The sequence below is a fragment of the Mytilus californianus genome, unplaced genomic scaffold (genome assembly GCF_021869535.1).
Source record: "Mytilus californianus isolate M0D057914Y unplaced genomic scaffold, xbMytCali1.0.p SCAF_5, whole genome shotgun sequence".
NCBI lineage: Eukaryota > Metazoa > Mollusca > Bivalvia > Mytilida > Mytilidae > Mytilus > Mytilus californianus.
This window is the reverse complement of record NW_026262701.1, coordinates 21,693,010-21,717,847: the sequence shown is the minus strand read 5'-3', so window position 1 is coordinate 21,717,847 and position 24,838 is coordinate 21,693,010. Positions and strand designations below refer to the sequence as shown.

Genomic DNA, 24,838 nt, shown 5'->3' with positions numbered 1-24,838 from the left:
ACAGGTCAATATATCATATACGTAACATATATTTTTTTTACCAATTTTACTTTATTCATTTCCATAAAATCAAAATGCTATTTTGCGCTACGTGATGCTGTTTTAAGAATTTTGATATACAACTGAAGTTCAAAAGGGGTTTTATTTATCAGATTTTTCATCGAAGGACATTGCTGACCATAATGAATTATTTTGTATATTAAAGACAATTCATGGCTTACTTTCAACAGAATTTAAGTTTTGGTTCCCGAACTCCTTTTTAAATATTTTTAGGAAAAATACTTGATATTTGGCAAAATCTGTTACAATTGAGTTTTTGGCTTCATTCAGGAAATTATAATTTGTTGATTTGTTAAGAAATGAGACATTATGTTTTAAAACGTTAAACACATTGTGCGGCGATACCATGAATAAAAGTCATAAGTGAAAGCATTTTTGAATATGGCCCTGTTGTAAAATAAATACAAGGGAAATTGACCCTACCTCTTTTACTTATTTAACTGCCTTTCATTTGATAAAGAAGAAATTTTTGTCTTAGTTTCCATAGAGATATGTATGCTGAATAATTTTGTAACCATAGATTAAACATAAATGTTGCCGACGACAACGAGGTGTACGATCGCTATGTCTCGCTTCCGTGACTTTCGTTGTAGGCTCAATAAAAATGACACGATCTTGTATAAAAAGGGATTTCTATAACGTTTTTTAATCAAATAAGATATTCGCTTCTTTTTTATCAACCAGTTGAGAGTTGAGTTAAATAGTAATGATCTTTATAATTTAAATGACCAAAATCATTGTAATTCCATGCCGAATACCGTTTACCTTTGATGCATAGTTCTTTTCATTGACGGCCTTTGTAGGTATACCACGTAAAATTTCATTCACTAAGAATAGGTACCTGAATGTGAGCCTGAAAATGGCATAAACTAACTATAATTTATATTGTTTTAGTCTTTTTTTTAATTTTAATGTCATATTAAAAGACCTTTTAGAATTGAAAGAGAAAAAAAATATAGGTTTTCTGTTCTTAATTCAAAATAAAGATAAAATAAAACATGCAGAAAGGTACTGTATTATTTTTATGAATCAATATTGCTTTTATATATGTGATCAAAGGAGTGGTAAAAGATACCAAAAGGACATTCAAACTGATTAGTCGATGACAAATTGAGAACGTTATGACAAAAACGAAAAACGAATTAAAGACATGCTAAAGTATTTAAAACACAATACAGAAAACTAAAGATCGAGCAAAACAAACCCCACCAAACGGTCTTATAATGTCCATAGACAGATTAAGACAGGTCGTTTCTTCTGTATTTTACCAGCTTCATTCGTATGGGAAGAATTCAAATGGCAGCATGATAAGTTATAAATATTGAAAATTGCAAAATTGCATTAAGACACAGCTTATATTTTGCAGTGCGTAGAATATATTTCAACAAACTTGTTAAAGGCCAACAACAATATGAATAAATTTGCAAACTTTATAATGGAATGCAACTGAAAAATTCTTTATGATATCTGACTGAGTTTTCAAAAAATTGTGAATATCTAAGAACTGGCAAATTTTACCGATTTTTACCTACTATCTAACTTATAAAACAAATAAGATGGACTCGTATAGTAACTGTTTTGCCACGGAACAATGTGTACTCAATTGAAACTGTTAATTACTTTTCTCATATTATATTGTAGGTGCGTATTTTATAGGGTTTTCTATTTGCGTGGTTTGTGGCTGTCATACAAGTGAAATGTTTAGCTAGCTATAAAGCCAGGTTTTATCCACCATTTTCTACATCAGGAAATGCTTGTACCAAATCCGGAATATGACAGTTGTTGTTTTTCCATTCGTTTGATATGGTTGAGCTTTTGACTTTATTAAAGAACTTTCCACTTTGAATTTCCCTTGGAGTTCAGGTTTTTTTTTTTATTCTTTTTTTTATTTTACTTTTTATTACAACAGCAGTTTAATGATTTTCTTTTTTCTTTTAATGAATCATAGAATTAACATATTCTTAATTCTTTTGGTATTTTTAATTTTTTTTATTTTCATTCTTGCATCTAATATGACAATGAATGCGGATTATGTAATTCACTGAAATTTTTATTTTAATTTTAATCTTATTGTAATAGAAACATGTGTGTGATTGTTTTTTCCTCTTGATTTACAGTGGTTTGATTGCGAAATGTATATAAAGAGTATTTCTCAGCAATCAGATTATCCCTGCAGAAAACTTGATTTAGTAGCAATGAATAAATTCAGTGTCACAGTTTTGTTGGCTTTAGTCCTTATTGGATTATTTGCCGTTCAGAGTGGTAAGTAAAGGTTTGACTTATTAAAGCGTTCATTAAATTTAATTTTTTAATATTTTTATTAATTGTCAAACATTATGTATGTACGTAACACTTGATATATATGTTATGTCAGATTTTTTAAATAGAGACAGTAGCTACATGCAAAAATACTAGCTATCAATTTCTTCATTTTTAAATTGGAAACAAACTCTTGAAACAATTAAATTAAGTCTTTATATCCTACCAAAATTGGCAATTACAACAACATCAAAGGGATGGGAAAACAGGAAGAAAGCTATAATTTGTATTCTTGAAGTGAGTATTTTTTCCTTACTATTTGTCATTATTTTGATGTTGTTGAAAAATTTGTTATATATTGTTTGTCTTCTTATAGTTTTCCATAATTCTTATATATAAATTATACAAATTATCATTTACTGGCACATAAATAAGAGGAAATATTTTTTTTATTTAAAGTTATAATTGATAACGTTTTTTTTTTCAGATGCAGGTTATGTAAGTTTAAAAATATTTGAAGTTTGTTATGGTATGGCATCAAGATATTTGGTTTTATCATAAACTTAACAGTTAATACAAGTCAACGTTATTTATAATACAATGAATGAAAATCGTTCGGTGTCCAACATCCGTGACGATTCAGTCACGGTTACAAAGTCTAATTGATACCTGATAGACATCTGATATAGGGACATAAATAAACGGCAAACACTTTTTCAAATGAGATGGTTTTTTTCCATATCACTCTACGTATCAACCTTCAACCAATAAGCCCTCAGTGTGTAATATTGAAAAAAACTATAGACGTGAGATTGCGCACTCTATACAGTAATATATGTATATAAGAAAAAAAAAAGAAGAAAATGCATATATATCGTTGTATCAAAAATTGTTCACATAGTCTACATTGTTCACATTGTTACTACCGGTTTCACTCCTCACGGAAGATATTCATGGTAAACATATATACAATCTTTCAAAATAAACTTTGTTAGTGGTAAAGTCACGTTACATTTACTCTTCGCAACAAAGGAGGTAACGTTGATATAAATTGTTCAAAATAAACGTTGTTAGTGGTAACGTCACGTTATAAACATATTAACTTATTTATAATATATCAATCAACTATAACAGTCTTATCTATTATTGGGTATATAACTCATGTTCAAATATTTTCAAATATATATAAAATAAAAAAAAATTGGACTAAACTAGAGTTGCATGCCGTACGGCGACTATAGGTCATTCACATCCTTGTCTTTCTGTCTTGTTGGATAGATGTCTCAATTTGGATGCAAACCTATCAAATTTTCATAAATGGACTTTTTGTTATGTGCTTAAAAAATGTTTAACCTTGTTTTATGTTCAAATGTTTTTTTCAAATTCATGATCAGAATCCTCGTTATCGATTAATAGATGTATCGTAATGTCCTTCTTTGAATCTAATGTTATAATATATTTTTACGTCCCTGTTTGATAGTTTTCATTACTGCTTAGTTGCGATATGATTAGGTACAGATTGAATATACAAATTTGTCAACTGTTAAAGGTATTTTGAATACTATATGTCGCATTGGTTGGTGTTGCCATTGATTGACGTATAAGCCGCATCGCCTTTAATGTATATATATTCTGATGGAACCAAATGTACGCCTCTTTTTGTTGACATGTTCCTCTTTTATTTATATGAAGCTGACTGCATTCAAGAGGTTCTTAGGAAGAATGAAAAGAAGATAGCATTATCCTTTAACTTCACTTTCGCTATAAAGATGATAACCTCACACTGAATAACTAAAACAATTATGACTTTGTTGAACACATGTATCCCAATGACATGAAATAAAGAATACAACAAATACAGTTAAGGTTATACGTGTTGACATCTGTAGTTTGTTAGCTCTTTTTTTTAAATAAGTTTTTTAATTTTCAAATATTTTGGATTCGAGCATCACTGAAAAGACATTTATTGTCGAAATGCCCATCTAGTGCAGCAAAATTGGTACCGTTAATATTATTAAGTCGGCCTCATATTTTGACTTGTATATATAAATTGACAATGAGGATTGTTTGAAAAAAAGACTTAACAACAAAAGAGATGATTTCAGATTTTTATATTAATTGTGAACTTTCCATTTCTCGTAGCAACATTCAATTAGCGCCTGTATATGGTTATGATTCTCCTAGTTGATACGATACTCTAGACCTTGCATTTCGTATCATGATTTCCTTGAAGGTATTAAACAAAGAGTTCCAAGAAGTGAAGTTGAAACCCTCCCTTCTAAAATTTAACGGACGCCATCACCAGTTGGTTGACTGTTATGGAATATCTAGTTCACAGATGACAACAGATATGTACAAATTGTCGTACCCATAATTCCGTCCTCTTTTCCTCGAATGTGACCTACTGCATACGATTTTTGACCGGGTATGTACGTTCATGAGTAACATGTTGGATGCCAAATGTGGAACAGGGTCTGCTTACCCTTTAGGAGGACTTGAGATCCCCACGATTTTTGTTGGGGTTCGTGTTGGGCAGTCTTCATTCCCTGTTGCTTTTTGTATACTGTTGTTTTTCTTTTTTTCTTTTTACGTTTTTTTGCCATGGTTTTGTCTCCTTTTTTTCGATTGGACTTAAATCATCGACTACATAGTTAATATATTTTCATCTTATTAACTGATGTTACGCCATCAAAGCGGGAGGTTTGGCATGCCACAAAACCAGGTTCAACCCACCATTTTTTTTCATAAAATGTCCTGTACCAAGTGAGGAAAATGACCATTGTTATATTATAGTTCGTTTCTGTGTGTGTGTTACATTTTAATGTTGTGTTTTTGTTGTGTCGTTGTTCTCCTCTTATATTTGATGCGTTTCCCTCAGTTTTAGTTTGTAACCCGGATTTGTTTTTATCTCTATCGATTTATGAGTTTCAAACAGCGGTATACTACTGTTGCCTTTATTTACGCATCGGTTTTGAATTGTTTTATATGTCTACATCATAATTAATTCAAAATTTAATGTTTTTTTTTTAATTTCAGGGTTATGATCAAGGATATAATGCACCATGGCCATACAACAATGGTTACTATGGCTATAATGGATACAATGGATACCACGGACGTTATGGTTGGAATAAGGGCTGGAATAACGGTCCATATTTAGGATCATATTCGGGAAACAAAGGCTATCTGTATTAGTACTGAAACAAGAAAGTTATCAATATTGATATGAATGATAGATAAATAAAGCTTTATTTGTGTTTCCTCTTAGTTACTTTTTGTATGTATCAATCCATCGTTATTATTGTGGTCGATTGATTTGCAGTTGGAAAAACACGAATGTTTAGTTAATTGTATGTAAATATTTGCAAATCCTCTCAAACTTTGAAAAATCTGAATTTTATTGATACATGAACAGGTTGATATAATCTTGTTACTTTAGTAAACAACAGTAATTTGTGGTGTCACCATGACGTCATAAATATCTTGATATTTTCGTATTTTACATATTTTACGCTAAGTTTTTGGTCAACATATAAATGCACAGCAACAGTTTTACACAAAAAGGCATTTTACAAACATTTTTGGGTAAATCGGTTAATCATACAAATATCTAATAATAATCACAAGATATCAAAATGAGGTTATTTTGGACACATTTACTGTTTTTGCACCAAATGTAATATGTTTGGAGCCCTATCTAGGAGATACATCAATTGCTCGAGTTTATCCATGTTATTACATATACAGAAAAGTGTGGTGTGCACCAAAAATATCCTTTTTCATAAAATAGGAGGGACAAAATTCTCAATTTCTTTTTCTGTTTGCACTTTTATATCTATATTCAATAACCAAATTCTGTTCAGATAAAGACTTAAGGTAAGAACAATATTGTTGAATGAGTAGATATTTATATACTATGCCTCTTATTATTAATAATGGAAAAAGTCTCATATCGGTCACTACAATACTATCCATATGCTGTTTTCTTTGGATAAAATGTTGCTACCAGTTTAGTGTTAACTTGAATTAAGTGAAACAATGTTGGTACAAATTTTTTATGTATTTTTTTTTTGCTTGAAATAAAGCATAATGATATTGAGGAAAGGAGAAGTCAATGTAGCAAGTGTGGTTCTGTTTTAGGTATAGAACCTCTAATCTGTGCTCGGTCACAAAGAATATACAAATTCATACAAAATAGTTCCTACGCATAGCTGCAACTTTGTCAAAGAGAAAACTGTTTGGATAATTTTAGTATCAAATGGAAGCTTATGGACTTTGGATCACTGTAGAACCATTTTTTAAATATTCTTTTAAATATTGAAATAGAAATATATGAAATTATGATATGATGCCATATTTGCACTGTTGCCAAGATCAGAAGTACCTGATTAGTACTACCAAACTTCCTGAAACCAGCGAGCCCTTATTTGTAATGGAAGGTATGTTGAATATTCAGCACATATCATGATAAGGAATGGTTTTTCTATGAAATAACTGCAATTTTATTTGAACTTTAGAAAAAATAGCTATAAATGCTTCAAAGAGGCATACTATAGCATAGAAAGCAATTGGGCTATGAATAAGTGGTTTTATTCGAAATGGGATGTAGATCTTCTTTATATTTGAGTACAATGAACAGTCCAAAAATAGAACAAATAATTACTACACAGAAATCTGAAGAATGAGTAAAACGAACAAATTACAACGTTATTCAAATGAAGAACGAAACATAGCAGTACCCTAAAGATGTTCAAATAAAACATTTTTTTTCAATTTCCTTACAATGATTATAGTTTAGGAGAATTGGGACTTCAAAAAAGAAGATTCTGATTTTACTAGCAGAGACAATCAGTTCATGGCCATATATACACCATAAAATTTGCTCGGCAGACCCTTTTAAAAGAATGGGCATACACTTTCTTTAGACATAAAACACAACGTTTACCAGGCCATCCATAAGTTAAATATTGTAACATCACTTTAGTTGGAACAACTAATTAAAGATACTGGGCTTAAATTCTGATACTTCAGATGCGTGTTTTAACAGTTTTTTTTTTGTTGTTGATCATCCTCAGTAACGACTTAAATTTTTTTTTTTTTTCATTGAATTTCCAAAGACATGAAAATCTAATGCTTCTAAATAAATAGGTATTCATTCTAAATCTATTCAGCACTTGAATGCACTGTTTCAAGGTTACAATTGAACACTAACAACACAATTTAATGATATTAACAGAAATCGCATGTCTATTGTAAACAAGAGTCTTATGTTTAATTAAAAGCATTGCATCATCTGAATGAATTTATTAAAACAAACATAATTGATACCGGTACAAACGTGTTTGCTTCATGATTATTTGTGTCAGATTTTTTTGTATTTTTGCATATTTTAGACACCATCTGTTTCATATTGCCTAAAATAATGCCTTATCAATCAACAATTCAATCTAACATAAAGGTCTCCGTTCCCAAATACTTACTGGCTCAAGATCTGGTACATAAATATGGAACCATTAATTCTTTTCCTTTAATAAAAGAAAAACAAAACGTTAAGGTGAAATTTTAACACTGATAATTCATGGAGTTACTAATAACTCGTATGTTATGAAGTTGGGTCCCCCAATCCCCTTTAATTTGTTTAAAACAGCCTTAAGCATGGTTTTCTATTCACAAATTTATAGTGATTTCCCATATTTCAAGATCGTGATTTGTACATTGATAGAACAACTCTTGCAACAGAGATACAGATAGTATATACTGTAAAGACGTTTACAAAAAATTATATTTTATTTTTAATTTTTAGTTTTTCATTCAATCATACATAGTACCACTATTTTCATCAAATGTATGGTCAATGCTTTTATTACACCGCTTTTTGTCGAATATTTGCTTTTTGTCTGACGTTGTCTTTTGTTGACGTTGCGTTTTGTACGGCGTTGCGTAAAGTCCATTATTGTTTTTTGCTAGAATAAATTAGCTTTTTGTCCTAAACTGTATATTCCCCCTTTGCTAAAACAACAGTTGTATAGACGTTGCAACCGCGATATGACGTCTCTGAGACCGCAAAAAAAAAAATACGATCGCAAAGACATTGGAAAGATCTCTGCGACGTCTTGACAAAACCTGGTTAGCAACAGTGCATTAATTCATTGTACGCTGGAAAAATGTCTTCCGTGGTTAAAAACATGTCAGCATTTGACACTAGAACTGCGAAACATCTAATTTTAGGTTAGTCTGTCTTATTTAAAAATCAAGGGAGGTCGGTTGAGAGCAACAGTTACCTTAACCATTGACATATTGACCTCAGAGTTTTCATCTGGATACCCTTTTTCCACCAAAACATCCGTGTTTTAGTACCAGTGACCTAGATCTTTGACATATTGCCCAAATATTAATAGGCTTCTTTCCATTCCATGTATTTTTGATCCCTGTAAGTTTCATTCAAAGTTAGCAATGGATATTCAAGTTGTCTTCCGAAAACCATTTGTTTCGGTCACATGACGGACAGACGGACAGACGGATGGAATGACGGACTGACAATGCGATTATTGTATTTTCCTGAAATTTTGTCGAGGAAAATAAGAATTGATAAGCTAGAGACCACTGTGAGTGATGAGATGATTCATTTTTGTCCTTAACAACAACTGTATTGTGTACGTGCGTTTCGGTAATCAAGTTAAACATTTTAAGTGATATTCCAATGGGTACGGATTGCGTCACTTTGATAACATTTTTGTTACGGTATTGTTATAAAATTACCTTTTTTTGCCAAGCCCTTTAAAGATCCGTCTTAATTTATTTGAAAGGTAACAAAATATAACACGGTCACTTGATGGTATGTATGCCATTGGTTTAAGTAACCAAAAATGCTTTAATTTTACAGCTGACATTTGCCTCCAGGAAACACACTTTAAAAACAAAAGATATAAATGAAGAACAATACTTGTCCTTTTCTTGGTTTCAATATTTCAGTTTCACACATAAAACTGCATGCAATGTTTACTAAAAAGAGACGATTTATCTTTCCCTATTGTTTATTTTCAATTTGAAAATGATGTGCCGTTGGTCTCTACTTATGATGCTTTTATTTCCCCACTGGTACGTTTTGCTTTATAGCTTACAGGAAAATAAAGTTTCTTGCTTCTACAGAAACTGTCGGTGTTGGAAATTTGGCATCTACCTAGTTTTGAATTTCATTCGAAAGACTTAAAATACTTGTACGTTAGAATAAAAAAAACAAAAATAAATAAAAAACAAAACAAAACTAATTCGTCCTGCGTATGGGTTTAATGCATACGCACTTGTCTCAGATTTTTTAACCTAGACGTTATATAAAGATGTAGGGGTTAAATATAATAAGAGACACACTCCTGTGGCTTAACGCAACAAACCACTTTGTCTCATGTAGTAGTAGTTGTAGTAGTTGTAGTAGTTGTAGTAGTTGTTTTCCTTTTGACCACAGTATTCTAATGAAAGACTCAATTTCGGTAAGGGAAAAATGGGCTATTCTTCAAACAGAATTTCTGATGGTGGGGTCATTTATAGCTGACTATACGGTATTGGGTTTTCTCGTTGAATGAAATGCTCTTGTGCGCAAAGGTCGCTTCAACCAAAAGAAGATCCGTTGTTTTGATCTGATCAACAAAAATGATAAAAAACCAATATCATATTTTCCTTGTCAAACCATAATTGTAAAAATTGTTTGAAGTTTATATCTGTTTCAGGAAAAAAATATTAAATCTTCTTAAAAAGTGCAATTTTTAAAAAAAAGTCGTGAACACCAAAATAATCAAAAATCTATTTCTAGTAAGATACAAACAACAAAAATTAAAATACAAACTCCAAGTAAACAATTAATTAGGTGCATAAAATGTGAATTTTAAAATATGTTTTCACTGATGGAGCTAGAAACAAAATAAGGAAATACGAAAAGATTTGAAACGTTGAAAAGCATTGATCACAGAATAAGAACACCAGGATGCTCTAATAAGAGAATGACACACTTTCATAAATTGATAGACAACCTGCGAATCAATATAAATCACAGAAATATGTATAAAACATAAAGTTATAAAGTGTAATTTTCATTTGGTGAAAATGTTCACGCCGTGCAAACAGAATAAATTTTTAAGCAAATGTTTTGACAAGTATATAATTGCTTCATCTCTGTTTCGAAAGTTGATTAATTAATTTTCATGTCATGTTCATTGCAATATGGGAAATTACTGCAAATTCGTGAAAACAAAACAAGCAATAGACGTTTTTAGAAGAAGTCAACGAAACATCAGCATCATTTTGAGAAGAATTGTGTATCATACATTTTCATTTGCCATGATAAAGGTTTCCAAAATGTTGAGGGAGAAGCAAACTTGAAAACATACAAGTTTCAGTTCTTCCATGCTTTAGAAGTGTTTACATTTCACCAATACCTTTGATCATAAGAAAATAAATGATAGTTTCAATGTATTGTAACTGATTGATTGATTGCTGGTTGCTTAAAGCCCAGTGTATTGTAACTGTTGCCAGAGTCAATCAGAAGTTCAGTCCGTTAAGGTAGATGGGGGGTCTAAATTTTTATTCATAGGTTTTTTTATTTTCTAAGGAAAACTTCTTAGTGATATGTACTTCGAAATTATCAAATAAAAAAATGGGGTCACCAGTGTTCCAAGCTCAAAATTTTGATATGAAAATTTAAGGTAAAATGAACATTTTGACGCAAATTTCATATAGACAATGAAGGAAAAAACGTTATTTGATACATTTATTGAATAAAAAGTGGCATTTCTAATCCATAGAATTTTTTTATTTTTTGTAATTGAATTCTCCAAATGTTAATTTAAAAGTTGAAAATAAAAAAAATGGTAGGTCACCGTCCATATAAGAAAGATACGAGTTAATTGAGACAAGAAAATAGACAAAAAAGGGAGTTAACTTTTAATTCATAAATTGAATAAATTTGAAGATTTACTATTTTTCTTGTTCAGATTTTATTTGTTTCTTTAGATATATCAATGGAATTTGGTATGTTAGTGTCTAATATTGAGAGGGTGAGTTGTGTACCAAAAAGACCACATTTTTCACTTGACCTTTGATTTCAAGGTCAAATAATTGAACTTACGAAGTGTTATATTATAAACCTGTAGTTAATTGTGCGAGCCTTAACATTTTAGTCTTTTGAGATAAATCAATTATGTATCGTATGTTTTTGTAAAACCATGGGACAGCTTGTTATATACCATCATGACAGCTAGCAATTAAGCCTTGACATTTGGCTTCAAGGTTAAATAATTGATATTTCAAGTATGCATGATTGATTGGATGTCAACAATTTTGTTTGCATTGTTATATATATTAATATGAAGTTTGTTATGTATGTGTATAATCAAATGAGGGTAGGTCATGTGCTATAAGGACTGCATGTGTCCTTGACCTTTGAACCCAAGGTCAATAATTGATATTTTTAGTATTGACATGTGAAGCTAGAGCTTGTATTGCATTTTCATAAAAACAATTTTTGGTATATCCTTTTACGGGTAATAAGTGGACGCATTGTCAAAACCGTAGACAACCATCTTACTTCTGACTGTGTAATGACATTTGCATGTGCAATTTGTGGGTAAAACCAGGTTTACAGTGCACTTATCCAGTTTCTTATATAATTACTCGACGAATTCATAACAATCTTTATCACTCCTTCAACAACATCAAAAAGGGGGACTTAAGATCCATCTTGAATATAATTGAATAGATAGTTTTGAAATGGGAAAAAAATGATAATTTTCTGTGATCAATTAATTTTTTGAGTAACAGCTACAGACTATAGTACACTGGATAAGTTTGGATATGTATCCTTCAGTCGGTGTGGAAGGAATTTAGTAATGTTGATCAGATCACACATGTCACACTCATATTGTGTGTTTTTGAAATGAAAAAAATGGCAACAAATTTGAACCATGTACGATTATTTATTTTCTCATCAGGAAATGAGTATATATTTGACATTTTCCAACAAATACAAAGCATATTTTCTTATACTATAAAACAGTCATTAGAAATTACATCATCATAAATCTTCTTATTCAAACCAAATAGAATTTATTTCTTGATCCTCAGACTCTACCTCATGTAAACTTTATCACGTTTATGGTTCAAATCATTTCTTTTTAATTTGGCAAAACTTTTTAAAAATTAAAAAATGTTGGCTTTTTTAAAATTTATTTGGTGTAAAATGGACCCTCAAATACCCTAGATTCATTGCTATACCATGTATATGTCTAGGAAACAGACATATATACACAACAAGACAAATATTGGGTCAGGACCTGCGTCTGCATTCAATTGATTGAGGTAATATGTATTCCATAGCATAAATAATCATTCCCAGAACAAATATTAAAATCATTTGCATTCTCTGTCATAAAAGCCAAGAAAACATTGACGAAAGTTTTCTATCCGTTGAACTCCAGTAGTATAAACTGAACCAATATCATTACATACAAATGTATAAGGATAAACATAAATGATGCTTTTTGCAAAGCAGGTAAAAAATTAACCAAGATCAGGATATATGGAAGGACAAGGGTAAATCTAAATGGTCCTTTCCCTTTTTATGATTGGGGCATAATAAAATTCCTTCCCCCTGTATCATTTGGTAAACCTGAGAACCAGGTAATTTTTCATGACTTGATTGTTACATGTTATTTCAATCTTCATGCAGAAAATCAAACAGTTTTTGAATAACTCTTGTACATTTAGTTACTATCACACTTCCCTTGTTAGACCTTTCAGCAAGTAAGGCTTTAAGTCCATCCATACCATCTCGATGTGCTGCTAATTTCAAATGAGACAATTTAAGGTTAGAATTTGATGCCTTCAGCGCACAAGATTTTGAAATTGCTTTACAATTTATAGCATGAGAAAAAGTGTTCAAGTTTTCTTGGATAACATGTGAATCATAAGGATAACTAACAGGTAATGAAAATTTTACCACATTATCCTGAAAATTCCCTCTTTCAATTACAAGTTTGTACAATACTTTGGTGTCATGTATAGCATTATAAGCACCTTAAGTTTCATCACCTAAGAGCTCTCTTACAAGAGATGTTTGGCTGTATGAAGACATACTAGGAACAACACTTTTGAATAAATCTAAGGTGTCACAGAAAGCACAAACATGTAAGCAAAATTCATTCCACATGTTATGAATATGCAATTGGTTATATTACACATGAGTGTCAAAGCGTTTGATATTATGACCTACAAGAATACATTTTCTAGAAACTTGATAAAAATATAATAAAGTTCATCAATGCTTCATGGGCCATCTTGTATTGGACTGCAGTACTGTTGTGAAACATCTGATTACCGTTCACAAAAATTTGTGTGACCTCTGATGCTTCTTTGGATATTGCCTGGGACGGAAAAATGTAAGTGCTAAAGTTCACTGTTTCTGAATAGGCTGCTAATTGGGTAATATCAGATTTCCAACCTACAATAGAACAATAAATAAAATGAATCTTTGATGACAAGGAGTAAGTGAAATATCAAAACAACTTTTATCTGGCTTCATACATACACATTTACACACTTATAAAACCACAAAAACTTGCATTTAATTATTATTGACACATGCATGTCAAGGTGAATATAAAATATAATAAATAATGAAAATGGGCTATGTATGAAAGAGACAGCAACTAACCAAGGAAAAATGATGCATGTTTGACACTAAATCTGTTCTGGACAAACCAATTGACATCAAACAATAAACTCAAAAAGTTTCTATTTAATAGTGCACGCAACTTTGTGATTCAAATTTTCCTGTTGTATTAAAAAATAAACAAATCGCTTTGTGCTGATAACAATTTTTTGTTGATGTACTGTAAGCAAAACATTTTTTAACTCATGGATTTTTTTTTACCATGCATACAATATTCATGTACAAGTATAATTTGCATTTTTCACATCAAAGTGACGTGCATCACTAAATTAAACTTAGATTAAAACATTAGACGTTAATTTTACACTTACTGAGGCCAGTTGTCTCTAAATCAAAAATTATTACTGGTGCTTTGATAACCTCTTGTTCATTCAAAGGGATCTTTGTGATGTCTTGTATTTCAGGAATCTCCTGGGACTCCTTGTCTGTTACTTCAGGTTTTAATCCTATAATTTGATCATAAATTATTGAAGGATTAACATGTACATTGTGCACCTTGTATAATTCAAATAGCAGATAATATAAAATGTAATGTACCACAGATTTTTATCCCTGCATAGAGTAAGTATCTATTGTAGTAATCCTCTTAAATTAACTTTTCTCATCGGCACCCATACCCCATCTCCTTATATCTTTTATTTAAATTTTGAAACAACATTTTTAATTAACTCAATACATTTAAATAAAAAATTCACACAGACTGTAGTAATCACAAAGAAGAACCAGAAGTGGAAGTGTCTCTAAAATATTTACATACATGCATGTTTTTGGCTTTTAACTAGCTGTCAAAAACATGTGTATTGAATTGGCATAGTTGTGGTCATTTTTAAGATTCTGAAGATCTCATCGTATTTAGGCATATACATATGAAGATTGGTGGTTTCAACATTAAAATCTATAAATAAGCAAAGTCCCAATTTATCCAAATACAATTTTAAAGTTCATAATAACAGTATAAATGAATCTTACTAAATGAAATATTTAAGGTACAGGGCAAAAAAAAGGGGGAGGGGCGGTGCAAACTAAAAAAAAAATGACAAGGAGAGGGGGGCGCAGATTTTTTTGGTAAAATTATTGAAATTAAGCTTTGGACAACCCATACTTTACAAATTATAGGGGCGCACATGCCAACTACGTCCCCGCCTGATTCTGCCCTTGATGTTAGAAACTCTGTTCATTATGTAAGATTTATTTAAATATTATATTTCAGAAAACATTAATGGTGGCTTTTTAGTACTAATATATACCTATTTCACTTTCGTAAGTTTTTCCTTCCCTTATTTCTTTACTAGAAGTCATATGTTCTTGTCTGCTTTAAGAAGAAACGTCTTCTCTTGGCTTCTTTGGTTTTTGCCTTTTTTTTTGTTTTTAGTTCCTTTTCATGTTGATTCTGGAGTTTCTTTGTTTTTGTTTCCTTTCCAGGAGACAGTCCCATGGATGCATGAACCTTCAAAGATATATAAAATAAAGAAAATAAGACAAAGTTTTGAATTATGTTTTTTTCATACTGATTAAGATATGAATAGAGACATAGCATATAAACTTAGATGTAGTTGTAAATAAAGCGACAAGTCGTAACTGATGTAATATTCCATATCCATGCATTCAAGTTGATTTATCTTGCATATATTTTGTTGATATATCTGCCTAAATTTTTATTCACCTAATATGAAAAAAAAATGTTCTTTCTCAGACCATTCAAATAATTATCTCCATAGAGAATGTTTGTAGTGTTTTTCCAATGAATGAAAGTTATAACAACAAGCTTCAAGAAGCTTAAATTATTTGGTCACCTGGAAATCCGGAGCCACTGCAATAAATCGCAGTTATTAATCTCGCAGTAGCGTTTATTTCTCAAAAATCGCAATAATAAATGCATGCAATAATTTCTGAATTTACAGTAGTTTGGGATTAAAAGCCAAAAACTGCTAAAGTTAATATTTCCAGAGTAGTAACTCTTAGACTGTAGTATACATTGATCATCTATCTTTTAAATTTTTCAAAGAGCTAATAAAAGGTGCATATAGTTACACCTCACTAACATAGGCATATCCTTCATTCTTTTGCAAGATAGAAGAATCTACCCTGTAGCCCAAGCTTGCTTATGAGGAGTAGTGCTTCGCTTTTGGAGCTTTTGCAGCAATCATGTTGTTAAAGTTTTCATTTGCTTGTGAGCTTGACAGGGATGCAAGCTTGCTTGGATTAACTGACTCATTCCCAAAAAATATCTTCTCCATGTCTGTCCGTAATGAATCAGACGTCAGGTCTTTTCCATGAGGTAAATTACTGTGCTTATATTTTTCTCCGTCTTTAAGAAATCCACACCATGATCTATTACAATTAGTGTGGTCCACATACATGTGCTCTACTATAGCTTTTAGGCCATTTTCCATTCCTTCAACATCACCTTTGTTTTGATCTATCATGAATGAAAAAATCTTTAGTAAAGAATTCATAACCTTTAAGAGCTGCTTCTTTTTGACATGATTTCTGTCACTGGTTTTAATCATGTTTGATTGGGGATATATCTTTTTCAGCCTGTCGAATCCAGTCGTATCATCATCACCTGCAATTTCATCTATGTTGATCCCTTTGTTCTTCACATCCATTACCATCTGAACTAGCATATCAGGCACCATAGCCTTTGCTGAGCCTGTCCACTTTTTCTTACAATTGTGCTCTTTGGGCTGAATCCCCCTTTTTGTTGCACTGTCACAGATTCTGCATTGCTGACATCTTATTGCATGATGGACAACTCCTCCTGTATTTTTAGCGATCAATGTTGATACCCCTGAAATTATTTATTTCAATTTAAACTAGCTTAAATAAAATTTTGAGTTTAAAGGACATAAATGCCCCATATTGTAATATTGTAAGAAATAAGCAATATCTGCATTAGCCCAAACTATAATCATTAGAAGAAAACACCCTCCTCCTTGTCTATTCTGCCATTTATTGTCCAAGCTTTATATTTCTCGTTAAAGTCAGTTAAAACCTTCAAGCTGAATTGTCTCCCCTTTCAAAAATTTCACAACATTATCTTCCCTTGTAATATTCTGGCAAAAAATGTTTTCCTTCGTGTATATCTACATAATATGCCTTTCACGGAAATAAACTGTCATTATTATAAATTAGAAGAATTTGAAAACCAAAATTAATCTTCAAACTCATCTTTCATATAAAGGTTTCATGAAAATTCAGTTTAACTAAAATATTTGCAGAGAAATTATGAGATCTACAAGAGACTTTTGTATGACAGTTAAGAATGGTAATGTTAAGGATGTATTAATGTGAAATTAAAAAAAAAAAATAGGACCCTATGACCTAATATATCTAGCTTAACAGAAAAATAGTTTTTATAATAAAATAAATTATCTGATTGTTTGTTCATGTTGATTAAGCTCAATTAATATCATGCCTGACAAACTATTATATGCCCTTCCAGAACCTTTTTTTTGCCAACAAGTGTCTGCAGATACTGTGATTCCTTTTTTTCTTCATTTTCTATTGTATAAAAATAAAGCTTTCATCTATCATGTTTATATATATATATATATATATATTCAAATTGTTACCATGACAGTAAAGATTGCATCTGTAATTTGACTATTAACTCTATTTGAAAATTATCCTGTACATTTGTATCAATATGCTAAAATATGTATTACTGGTAATTTTTCACAAATTTGTAATGACGGTAGGTATACTGATCTCAAACAAAATCTTCGATGTATTATTAAAACTGTGTTCTTGTGTGCAATCTGTTCATTTGAACATATACCAGATTATGTCCCTTTTAACTTAACATGGTACTTTTTGAGTGAACAGAATTTCCTTATAAATTTTAATGTGGTTAATTATAACCACTTACATAACTTGAAAATAAACAAGGACTAAATTATGAAATTTTCCAAAAGAGATCAATGGTACATGTATTATAGAGCTTTTGAAGGATTAATGCGGAATATTGTCCAAAAAAGAATCTCATTTTGCATTAAAATTTTCAAAGCAAGCTTAATAAAAATAAAATTTATTTTTGTTTTGTTGTTTATAATAGACGCAATTAATTTTTAAGGTATATTGCACTAGTGCAAAATGGGTATACAACATATAGGTCAATATATTATAGGAATTTGTTTCATACATTTTTGTTGTTGGTTTCGGTGCTATACAGAAAAAATAGTTACTTGCATGTTTGTTGTTACAAATGATACCAGTGTATCCCAAACTTTCTGTCTGAACATATATATAGCATGTATAGTAGATAAAATGCTTCGCTGAGCGCAGCTGGATACGACCGCAGAGGTCCAACCCTGAACAGTTGGGGCGAAAATGGACACAATATTCGCACTTGATACAGGTCTGAATTTGGATTGTAATTAAATATTTGACACATAAACTTAGAATTGGTTATATCATTTGAATTTATATTCAATTTTTTGCTTTTGTGCAATACACTATGCAGTTGCGAATTGACCCCAAAAAAAATAAATATTTGAAGAAGTTTTCTTTTTAATTTCTGAAATCTGAAATGAAAAAAAAAATTGCCCTCACAATTTCTTTTTTAACCCCCTCCCCCTTTTCAAAAAAAAATTCTTTCCATCAAGATATGGTCATAATCTCAATTTTTTTTTGTATTACCTACCTTACACTGCTTTTTAATTGTCCATTAACCAGGAAACCCTTGTTTTTTCCCAATTTTTGTCCCTAATTCCTAAACTGTTTGAGAAATAACCCCCTAAAGCCAATCCTAACCATCCCTTTGTGGTATGAAAACCAGCGGTACCAGCGGTAAGGCATATGTGTGGTCAAGATTGACAAGAACCTCTACATGTACAGAAGGCATCTCAGAAGCTGTGTCTTCATTATGATAAGAAGAAGAGGGGTCTGAAAGTGAGTTTTTGTCGTCAGTGTTAATAAAATTATTTGCCCTAAAGTACGTTTTTGCTTTTTTGAATCTTCCTGATGGAGATCTTTCGACCATAATTTGTAAGATTATTGCAGACGATACGATATAAATTATACTTACGGCAGGCAGCAACACAAAAAATCAAATCATCGTCGATGTTGTGATCCAGCCATATTCATAGCTAGTCTAATATTCTTTCTGACCATATTTTTTCCAATCTTACTATAAAATTTCGCAATACTGATGCAAATATTGATATTATAATCTTACACTCTGTCAGATTTTTTTTATAAATATTTGCAATTTAATGGTATAGACAAAAATGGAAAGGGAAATCGTCAAACAAGTAATATATTTTTTATATGCCATTAATAATAACTGGCTTAATAATTTTTCAGAAAGTGGCCTTGGAAATGCACTTTCTCAACAACAAAAATTAAAGAAAATAATAACTATTTTTTATCTAAATTGGTGTTCATTCTGTAGTAGAGAATTGATAAGAAGTAGTGGATTCGTAAACGATAATCAACGAGCGACTTTAGTCGCAAGTTGATTATCATTTCAACCAATTTTTTGATAAGTGTGACTAATTAATAAGAACTTGATTATTGACTTATGTCAGATGATAATGACACTGATTTTACTTGTGAAATAAAATTTGCTTGCATTTTTTTAACATATTTTTTTTTCATTTGTTGTCTTTTCTTTGAAAAAAAACCCATATCTGATTAATCATTCAGCTAGCTAGCAAAATTGACAGAATATTTTAAATTAGTGTAGATCAAAATAATTAATACATTTGTAGGTTTACTATTAAGGTCAAGAATGTGTGTATTCAGTTAGGTGTGTAATAAATTGTGTCTATTTAATTACGTAACAGGTCATGATATATTAACTGTGGTGAATTAAGACTGGGGTTGTTTTTAATTAATACTGACACCTTTGAGTGTAATTATTTGAAAATCATGACAGTTGATAATCATACTGACTCTTACTTGCCTATGGAAAGAATTGGAGTAATACCATTTCAAAAAAGTGTGGGAATCAACTTAGATATATATATACACATGTTGACCTAAATTTCATTGAACAATAACTTACTCAAGCATAAGATACTAATATAATACTTTCAAAATTATTATCAACTGATTCAATTGATGTACAAATACTTTTTCAAATTAATTCATAGATAGTGAATCATAATAAATTTTGATTTACAAAGGAACTATATGCAAGTGTATATCTAAAATAAAAGGGTTGTTCGACCAATCTTTCCTTAATTTAAGGGCAAATAACATGTCAAAAGTTGTCAGTTCATGATTAAAATAGTGTAGAAAGTTTCTGCAAGTTGTAAAAACACATAATTAGTTCTATGATATATCTTCAACTTAGTATTCTGCACAATCTCCAAAACCAGAGTGATCGCATAGATCCAGCATGGTTGAATCAAAAATTAACTTGTTTACCTCAGATTTTTTCTGTCGTCTACTTTTTGTGCAGAATCTGTATTGAATTGCTTCATACGCTACCAGGACGAAGATCATATTGTTAATATACAATTCTACATCACAGTATTTATAAAAAGCAGTCCACTGTATCACGATCACAGTTTATTTTTCATTTTTTTTCCATTCTTGACCATGTTGTGCGGGTCGCCATAAACGGAAGTAAACAATTTGCAGCAATCAAACTGAAATGAGATTATTATTTTGATGATTGAGTGAATAAAATACTATTTAAAAAACGTTTCTGATAATTTTCACAGAAATTAAAAAATAATAAGTTACAATATTATTTTGATAAAATTTAACGACAGATTGCACAATTGACAACACTATGCGCAACATGTTGCGCAGAAGGCGCTAAAATTTAAACACCCGATCTACCTTAAATGAAATATGCCTGAAGCCTAAGTGCCAATATGTAAGATAAAACTCAAAGAGCAATAAAGTGGCATTATCTTACCTTTTCTTTCTTATTTAAGGTCATGGACTATCTTATTTTGTTCAGAACCAAACAATTCTACAAAAAAAAAAGACGCATTAAACAAAAAAGACAACGAAATTAATAATAACATTAAATTTTGTAAATTATTAATATTTTTTATTTCATTTTTTTGGTAAAATATCATAAAGCTTTAGATTTAAAAAAAAATTGGGTATAACACCAATGGACAACAAAAATAGTCATAATATTTGATAAATGCATCAATTCAACATGCGATGTTATTTCGTGTGTATTCATTTTGGATTAAAAAGAGAAAACTAGTACTTTAATCACCTTTTTCTTTCATGTACATTGGAAAAAATGTCGATCAAGCACACCTAATTTACTATAAAAAAATTAAAATTTTCTTTTTTGGACGGTGATGTTGCTTTGGCACCGTCTTCCGGTGTTTATATATCACAACTCGTTCGCTATGCCCGTGTTCGAGTGAAGTTTTGAAATTCAATGAGTGTAATCTATGTATGTATTACTGGTAGATCATTAAGTCAGTGGTTACGATACCACAAATTACTATAATCTTTTTTACTAAATTCTATCATAGATACAAAGATTTTGTGTGTTAGTTTGACTGTATCTGTAGACGACTTATTTCAAACGGAAAAACACATACTAATTCTTACGAGGATGTTGTTTAACGAGCCCAGAAATTTAGATACGACCCGGGTAAACCTATCAATACTTTAAATAAACTTATTCTAAAAGGTTACGAATTCAACACTGTAATTTGATCTTTGAATAATGTTTTTATTGATATACATATTGATTTTGTTATCAGTAATATAAAAACCATACCAAATACTAATGTTACACACATATGCACATTCACGATAGTACAATCTGTTGATACCTACATTTTGGCATTCCACAAGGTCATGTTTTTTTCTGAGTGTAAATGACGTCTTTATACTAAATCTATTGGATGTTGGATGTGTACTTATCAATATGTAAGTCTTAGATACATGATTTGTTTTATTAGTTTAATGGCTTTGAACTAGCTCTCAGTACCTGCAAGTACTCGCGATCTTTACTTAGTCTTTTTTATTGTGGGATGTATAGATACGCTGCCACGTCCAACATGTGTTTTCGTTAGATTGGTTGTCGTTGGTTCAAGTCTATCATATTCTTTTTTGTAAATTGTTTTGTTATGAATAAGGCCGGTTGTTTTCTCAATTGAATTGTTCCATATTTTTCATGTTTGGGCCTGTTATAGCCGACTATACGGTATACGTTTTTCTCATTGTTGAAGGCCGCACGGTTGCCTATAATTGCTTACATCCACTTCATTTGAGCTTTGGTGGATAGTTGTCTCACCAGCAATCATACTACGTCTCCTTTTTCATAATGGTTTCACTTCACTACAAATAATGCATTGTTAAATATGTATCAAACTTGAATTGACTATTCTAGGAATACATTAAATATTGCAAAAAAATTATCCTCGTTTTTATTTTACAATATCTATTTAAATTTTTCTTTTAACCCATTTACTGTTCATAAGGCTTGATAAAGAGAATACTAGCCGTCAAGAAATACAAATGTTCGTTCGTACGAAAACCAATAACACCAGATTACCCTGGCATTTCAATCTACGTTAAATTGTCCAAAATTCCAAGTGCGATATTTTCATGACTTTGCGTCCGTCGTTCGTCATTGACCGTCGTCGTCATGCGTTTACTTTTACAAATAACTTCACCTTTCAACTTCTTGGCCAATTAGAACCAAACTAAGCCTCAAACCATCCTTGATAAATTTAAACGCAAAAAGTATCAAATGATCCTGTCCGCAAACCAACATGGTCGACATGGCTGAAAAAAAGACAACAGGGGCAAATGCAATTTGTGTTTAATCTTTTTAGCCACTATAAAATGGGAAAATCTGACGGGTAGAAATGTTCAAAATTTTGCGAGCTACATACTGTCTATTTATATCAAATCTGTCAGGCGAAGTCTTGCAGGAGTGATTTTTGTTTTTATTTTTGCCTCTTATCTTTACAACTATAACAGATAAAGAAAAAGTTTAAGAGCAAAACTGATTAACAAGACAATATCTACAGATAATCTGACATCGATTCCTTATTGGCGTTATTGTCCTGAAATGACAATTTGTACCATTGTTTGCATTTTTGTCTATTATATTGAAAACTGTTATCCATAAATAGATTTTTTAGATACAAGAAACAAGATCAGCAAGACATGATCCACAAATAAGTCAAAAGACCGAAATCGTCAGACGAATCCTTATAGGAGTTATTGTGCCTACATGCTTTTTTCTAATGGTTTGCGTATTTGCCTTTTATCTTGAAAACTATGAAGGATAAATAGAAATTTGAAAAAAAACACAACCAAATAACTGTGTTATCGGGCCAGTTAACTACAGTTTTTATTAGAATCCTTCGTCTGCACTACCTATTTTCATATCGGGACCTTTTTGTTATTGTTGGAGGCCGTATGGTTGCCTATAATTGCTTAAATCCACTACATTTGAATTTTGGTTCATAATGTCTCATTGGCAATCATACCACATCTCCTTATTTTTATAATAATCAGCAAGCCAGGATCTGCAAATAGGTCACCATAGAATGTGTCAGTTGTATTCTGATAGGAGTTATTGCCCTTAAAAGGAGTGTGTTTTAATCCTTTTTATGTTTTAGCAAAAACAATAGACGACACAGAGATACTGTTAGACAAAAATAATCAGCAATACAAGATCAACAAAAAAGAGAATGTAGTCATGATTTTTAATTCTGGTCTGCAATGTTGAAGATAGGACATTGATAATTATGCCCCTTGGTGTGGTGTCCGAATCAAGCTATTTATAGCCCTTCTTGATATTTTCAACAATTTTGTGATATTGTATATTCAGATCTCATTTTAACTGAAAAAGTCTTCTAAAAAAGACAAGCATAAAAAAGTATTATATAAAACGGTTAATCAGCAACGGAAACTTTAGTTAAAACCCCTTTGCAAAGTGCATGTAAGATATTCAGAGCCATCGTTGGCCAAGTTCCTGAAAAAAAAAAATCCCATGTGGCAAATTATTTTTAAGCCAGCACTCCACTATTTAACTAGATTAGAGGTGTAAAAATGTATCCCCGCATCATAATGGTTAAGTCAAAGAAGTTAAAGGCGCGAAACAAATGACATTCTGATAGATCGAATAGAACTTTGTAATAAACGTCCACTTCTAGGCGAAAATACTTTTTAAAGTTAAGAAAAAAAGAGCCGTTAAAACAAAACAATAACGTTTGGACAGAATATGTATCCTGACGTCATTTTGGAGTCATGCTATAGCCCACAATAGATATATTTTAATCAGTTTATATATGGGCAAGATCAATGAAAACAATAATTATTGAAAAAGCCGTGGGTTCAACACAGTTATCTCACTTCCCAAATTCTGTTAAAACCCGTTTAACAAGTGCTGGTTTTTAAATCAACTTTCTTCTCATTTTGAATAGGGTGAGATAGCAAAGAAATGCTTTCAGTAAAATTGCCTTTGTTTGAAAGAAAAAGGTTGTCACTTATTACAACAGCAGTATAATGATTTTCTTTTTCTTTTAATGAATCGTAAAGTTAACATATTCATAATTGTTTTGGTATTTTAAAAATTTTTATATTCATTCTTTCATCTAACATGACAAGGAATACGGATTATGTATACACTAAACTTTTTATTCTAATTTCAATCTTATGTAATAGGTTCATGTTTGTGATGGTGTTTTCCTCTTCATTTGCAGTGAGTTGATTGCTATATCAAATGTATATAAAGCGCAAAGATTTGTCAGCCAGAATAGAGAATATTTCTCATCAATCAGTTTATCCCTGCAGAAAACTTGACTTAAAAGCAATGAATAAATTCAGTGTCACAGTTTTACTTGCTGTAGT

General features: G+C 30.9%; 2 protein-coding genes and 1 long non-coding RNA gene across 6 annotated transcripts in view; 2 read left to right on the top strand and 1 right to left on the bottom strand.

The window, feature by feature from the left end:
• Positions 1-24,838, bottom strand: part of LOC127702704 (uncharacterized) — a 119,815-nt gene that overhangs the window by 21,407 nt on the left and 73,570 nt on the right. Inside the window, exon 1 of one of the 4 annotated variants that reach the window (XR_007982539.1) lies at positions 16,605-16,890. The exons of the other annotated variants lie outside the window; for them this stretch is intronic. This is a non-coding gene — a long non-coding RNA (uncharacterized LOC127702704). Of the gene's footprint in view, positions 1-16,604; positions 16,891-24,838 lie in introns of those variants that run through there. 4 annotated transcript variants of the gene reach the window in all.
• Positions 1-24,838, top strand: part of LOC127702690 (neuropeptide-like protein 30) — a 119,255-nt gene that overhangs the window by 32,734 nt on the left and 61,683 nt on the right. The window lies entirely within an intron of this gene.
• On the top strand, positions 2,241-5,579 carry LOC127702693 (neuropeptide-like protein 30). Its single transcript, XM_052206994.1, has 3 exons — positions 2,241-2,322; positions 2,807-2,817; positions 5,356-5,579. Exons 1-3 carry the CDS (start codon positions 2,256-2,258, stop codon positions 5,512-5,514), a joined length of 237 nt encoding a protein of 78 aa, XP_052062954.1. The 5' UTR covers positions 2,241-2,255; the 3' UTR covers positions 5,515-5,579.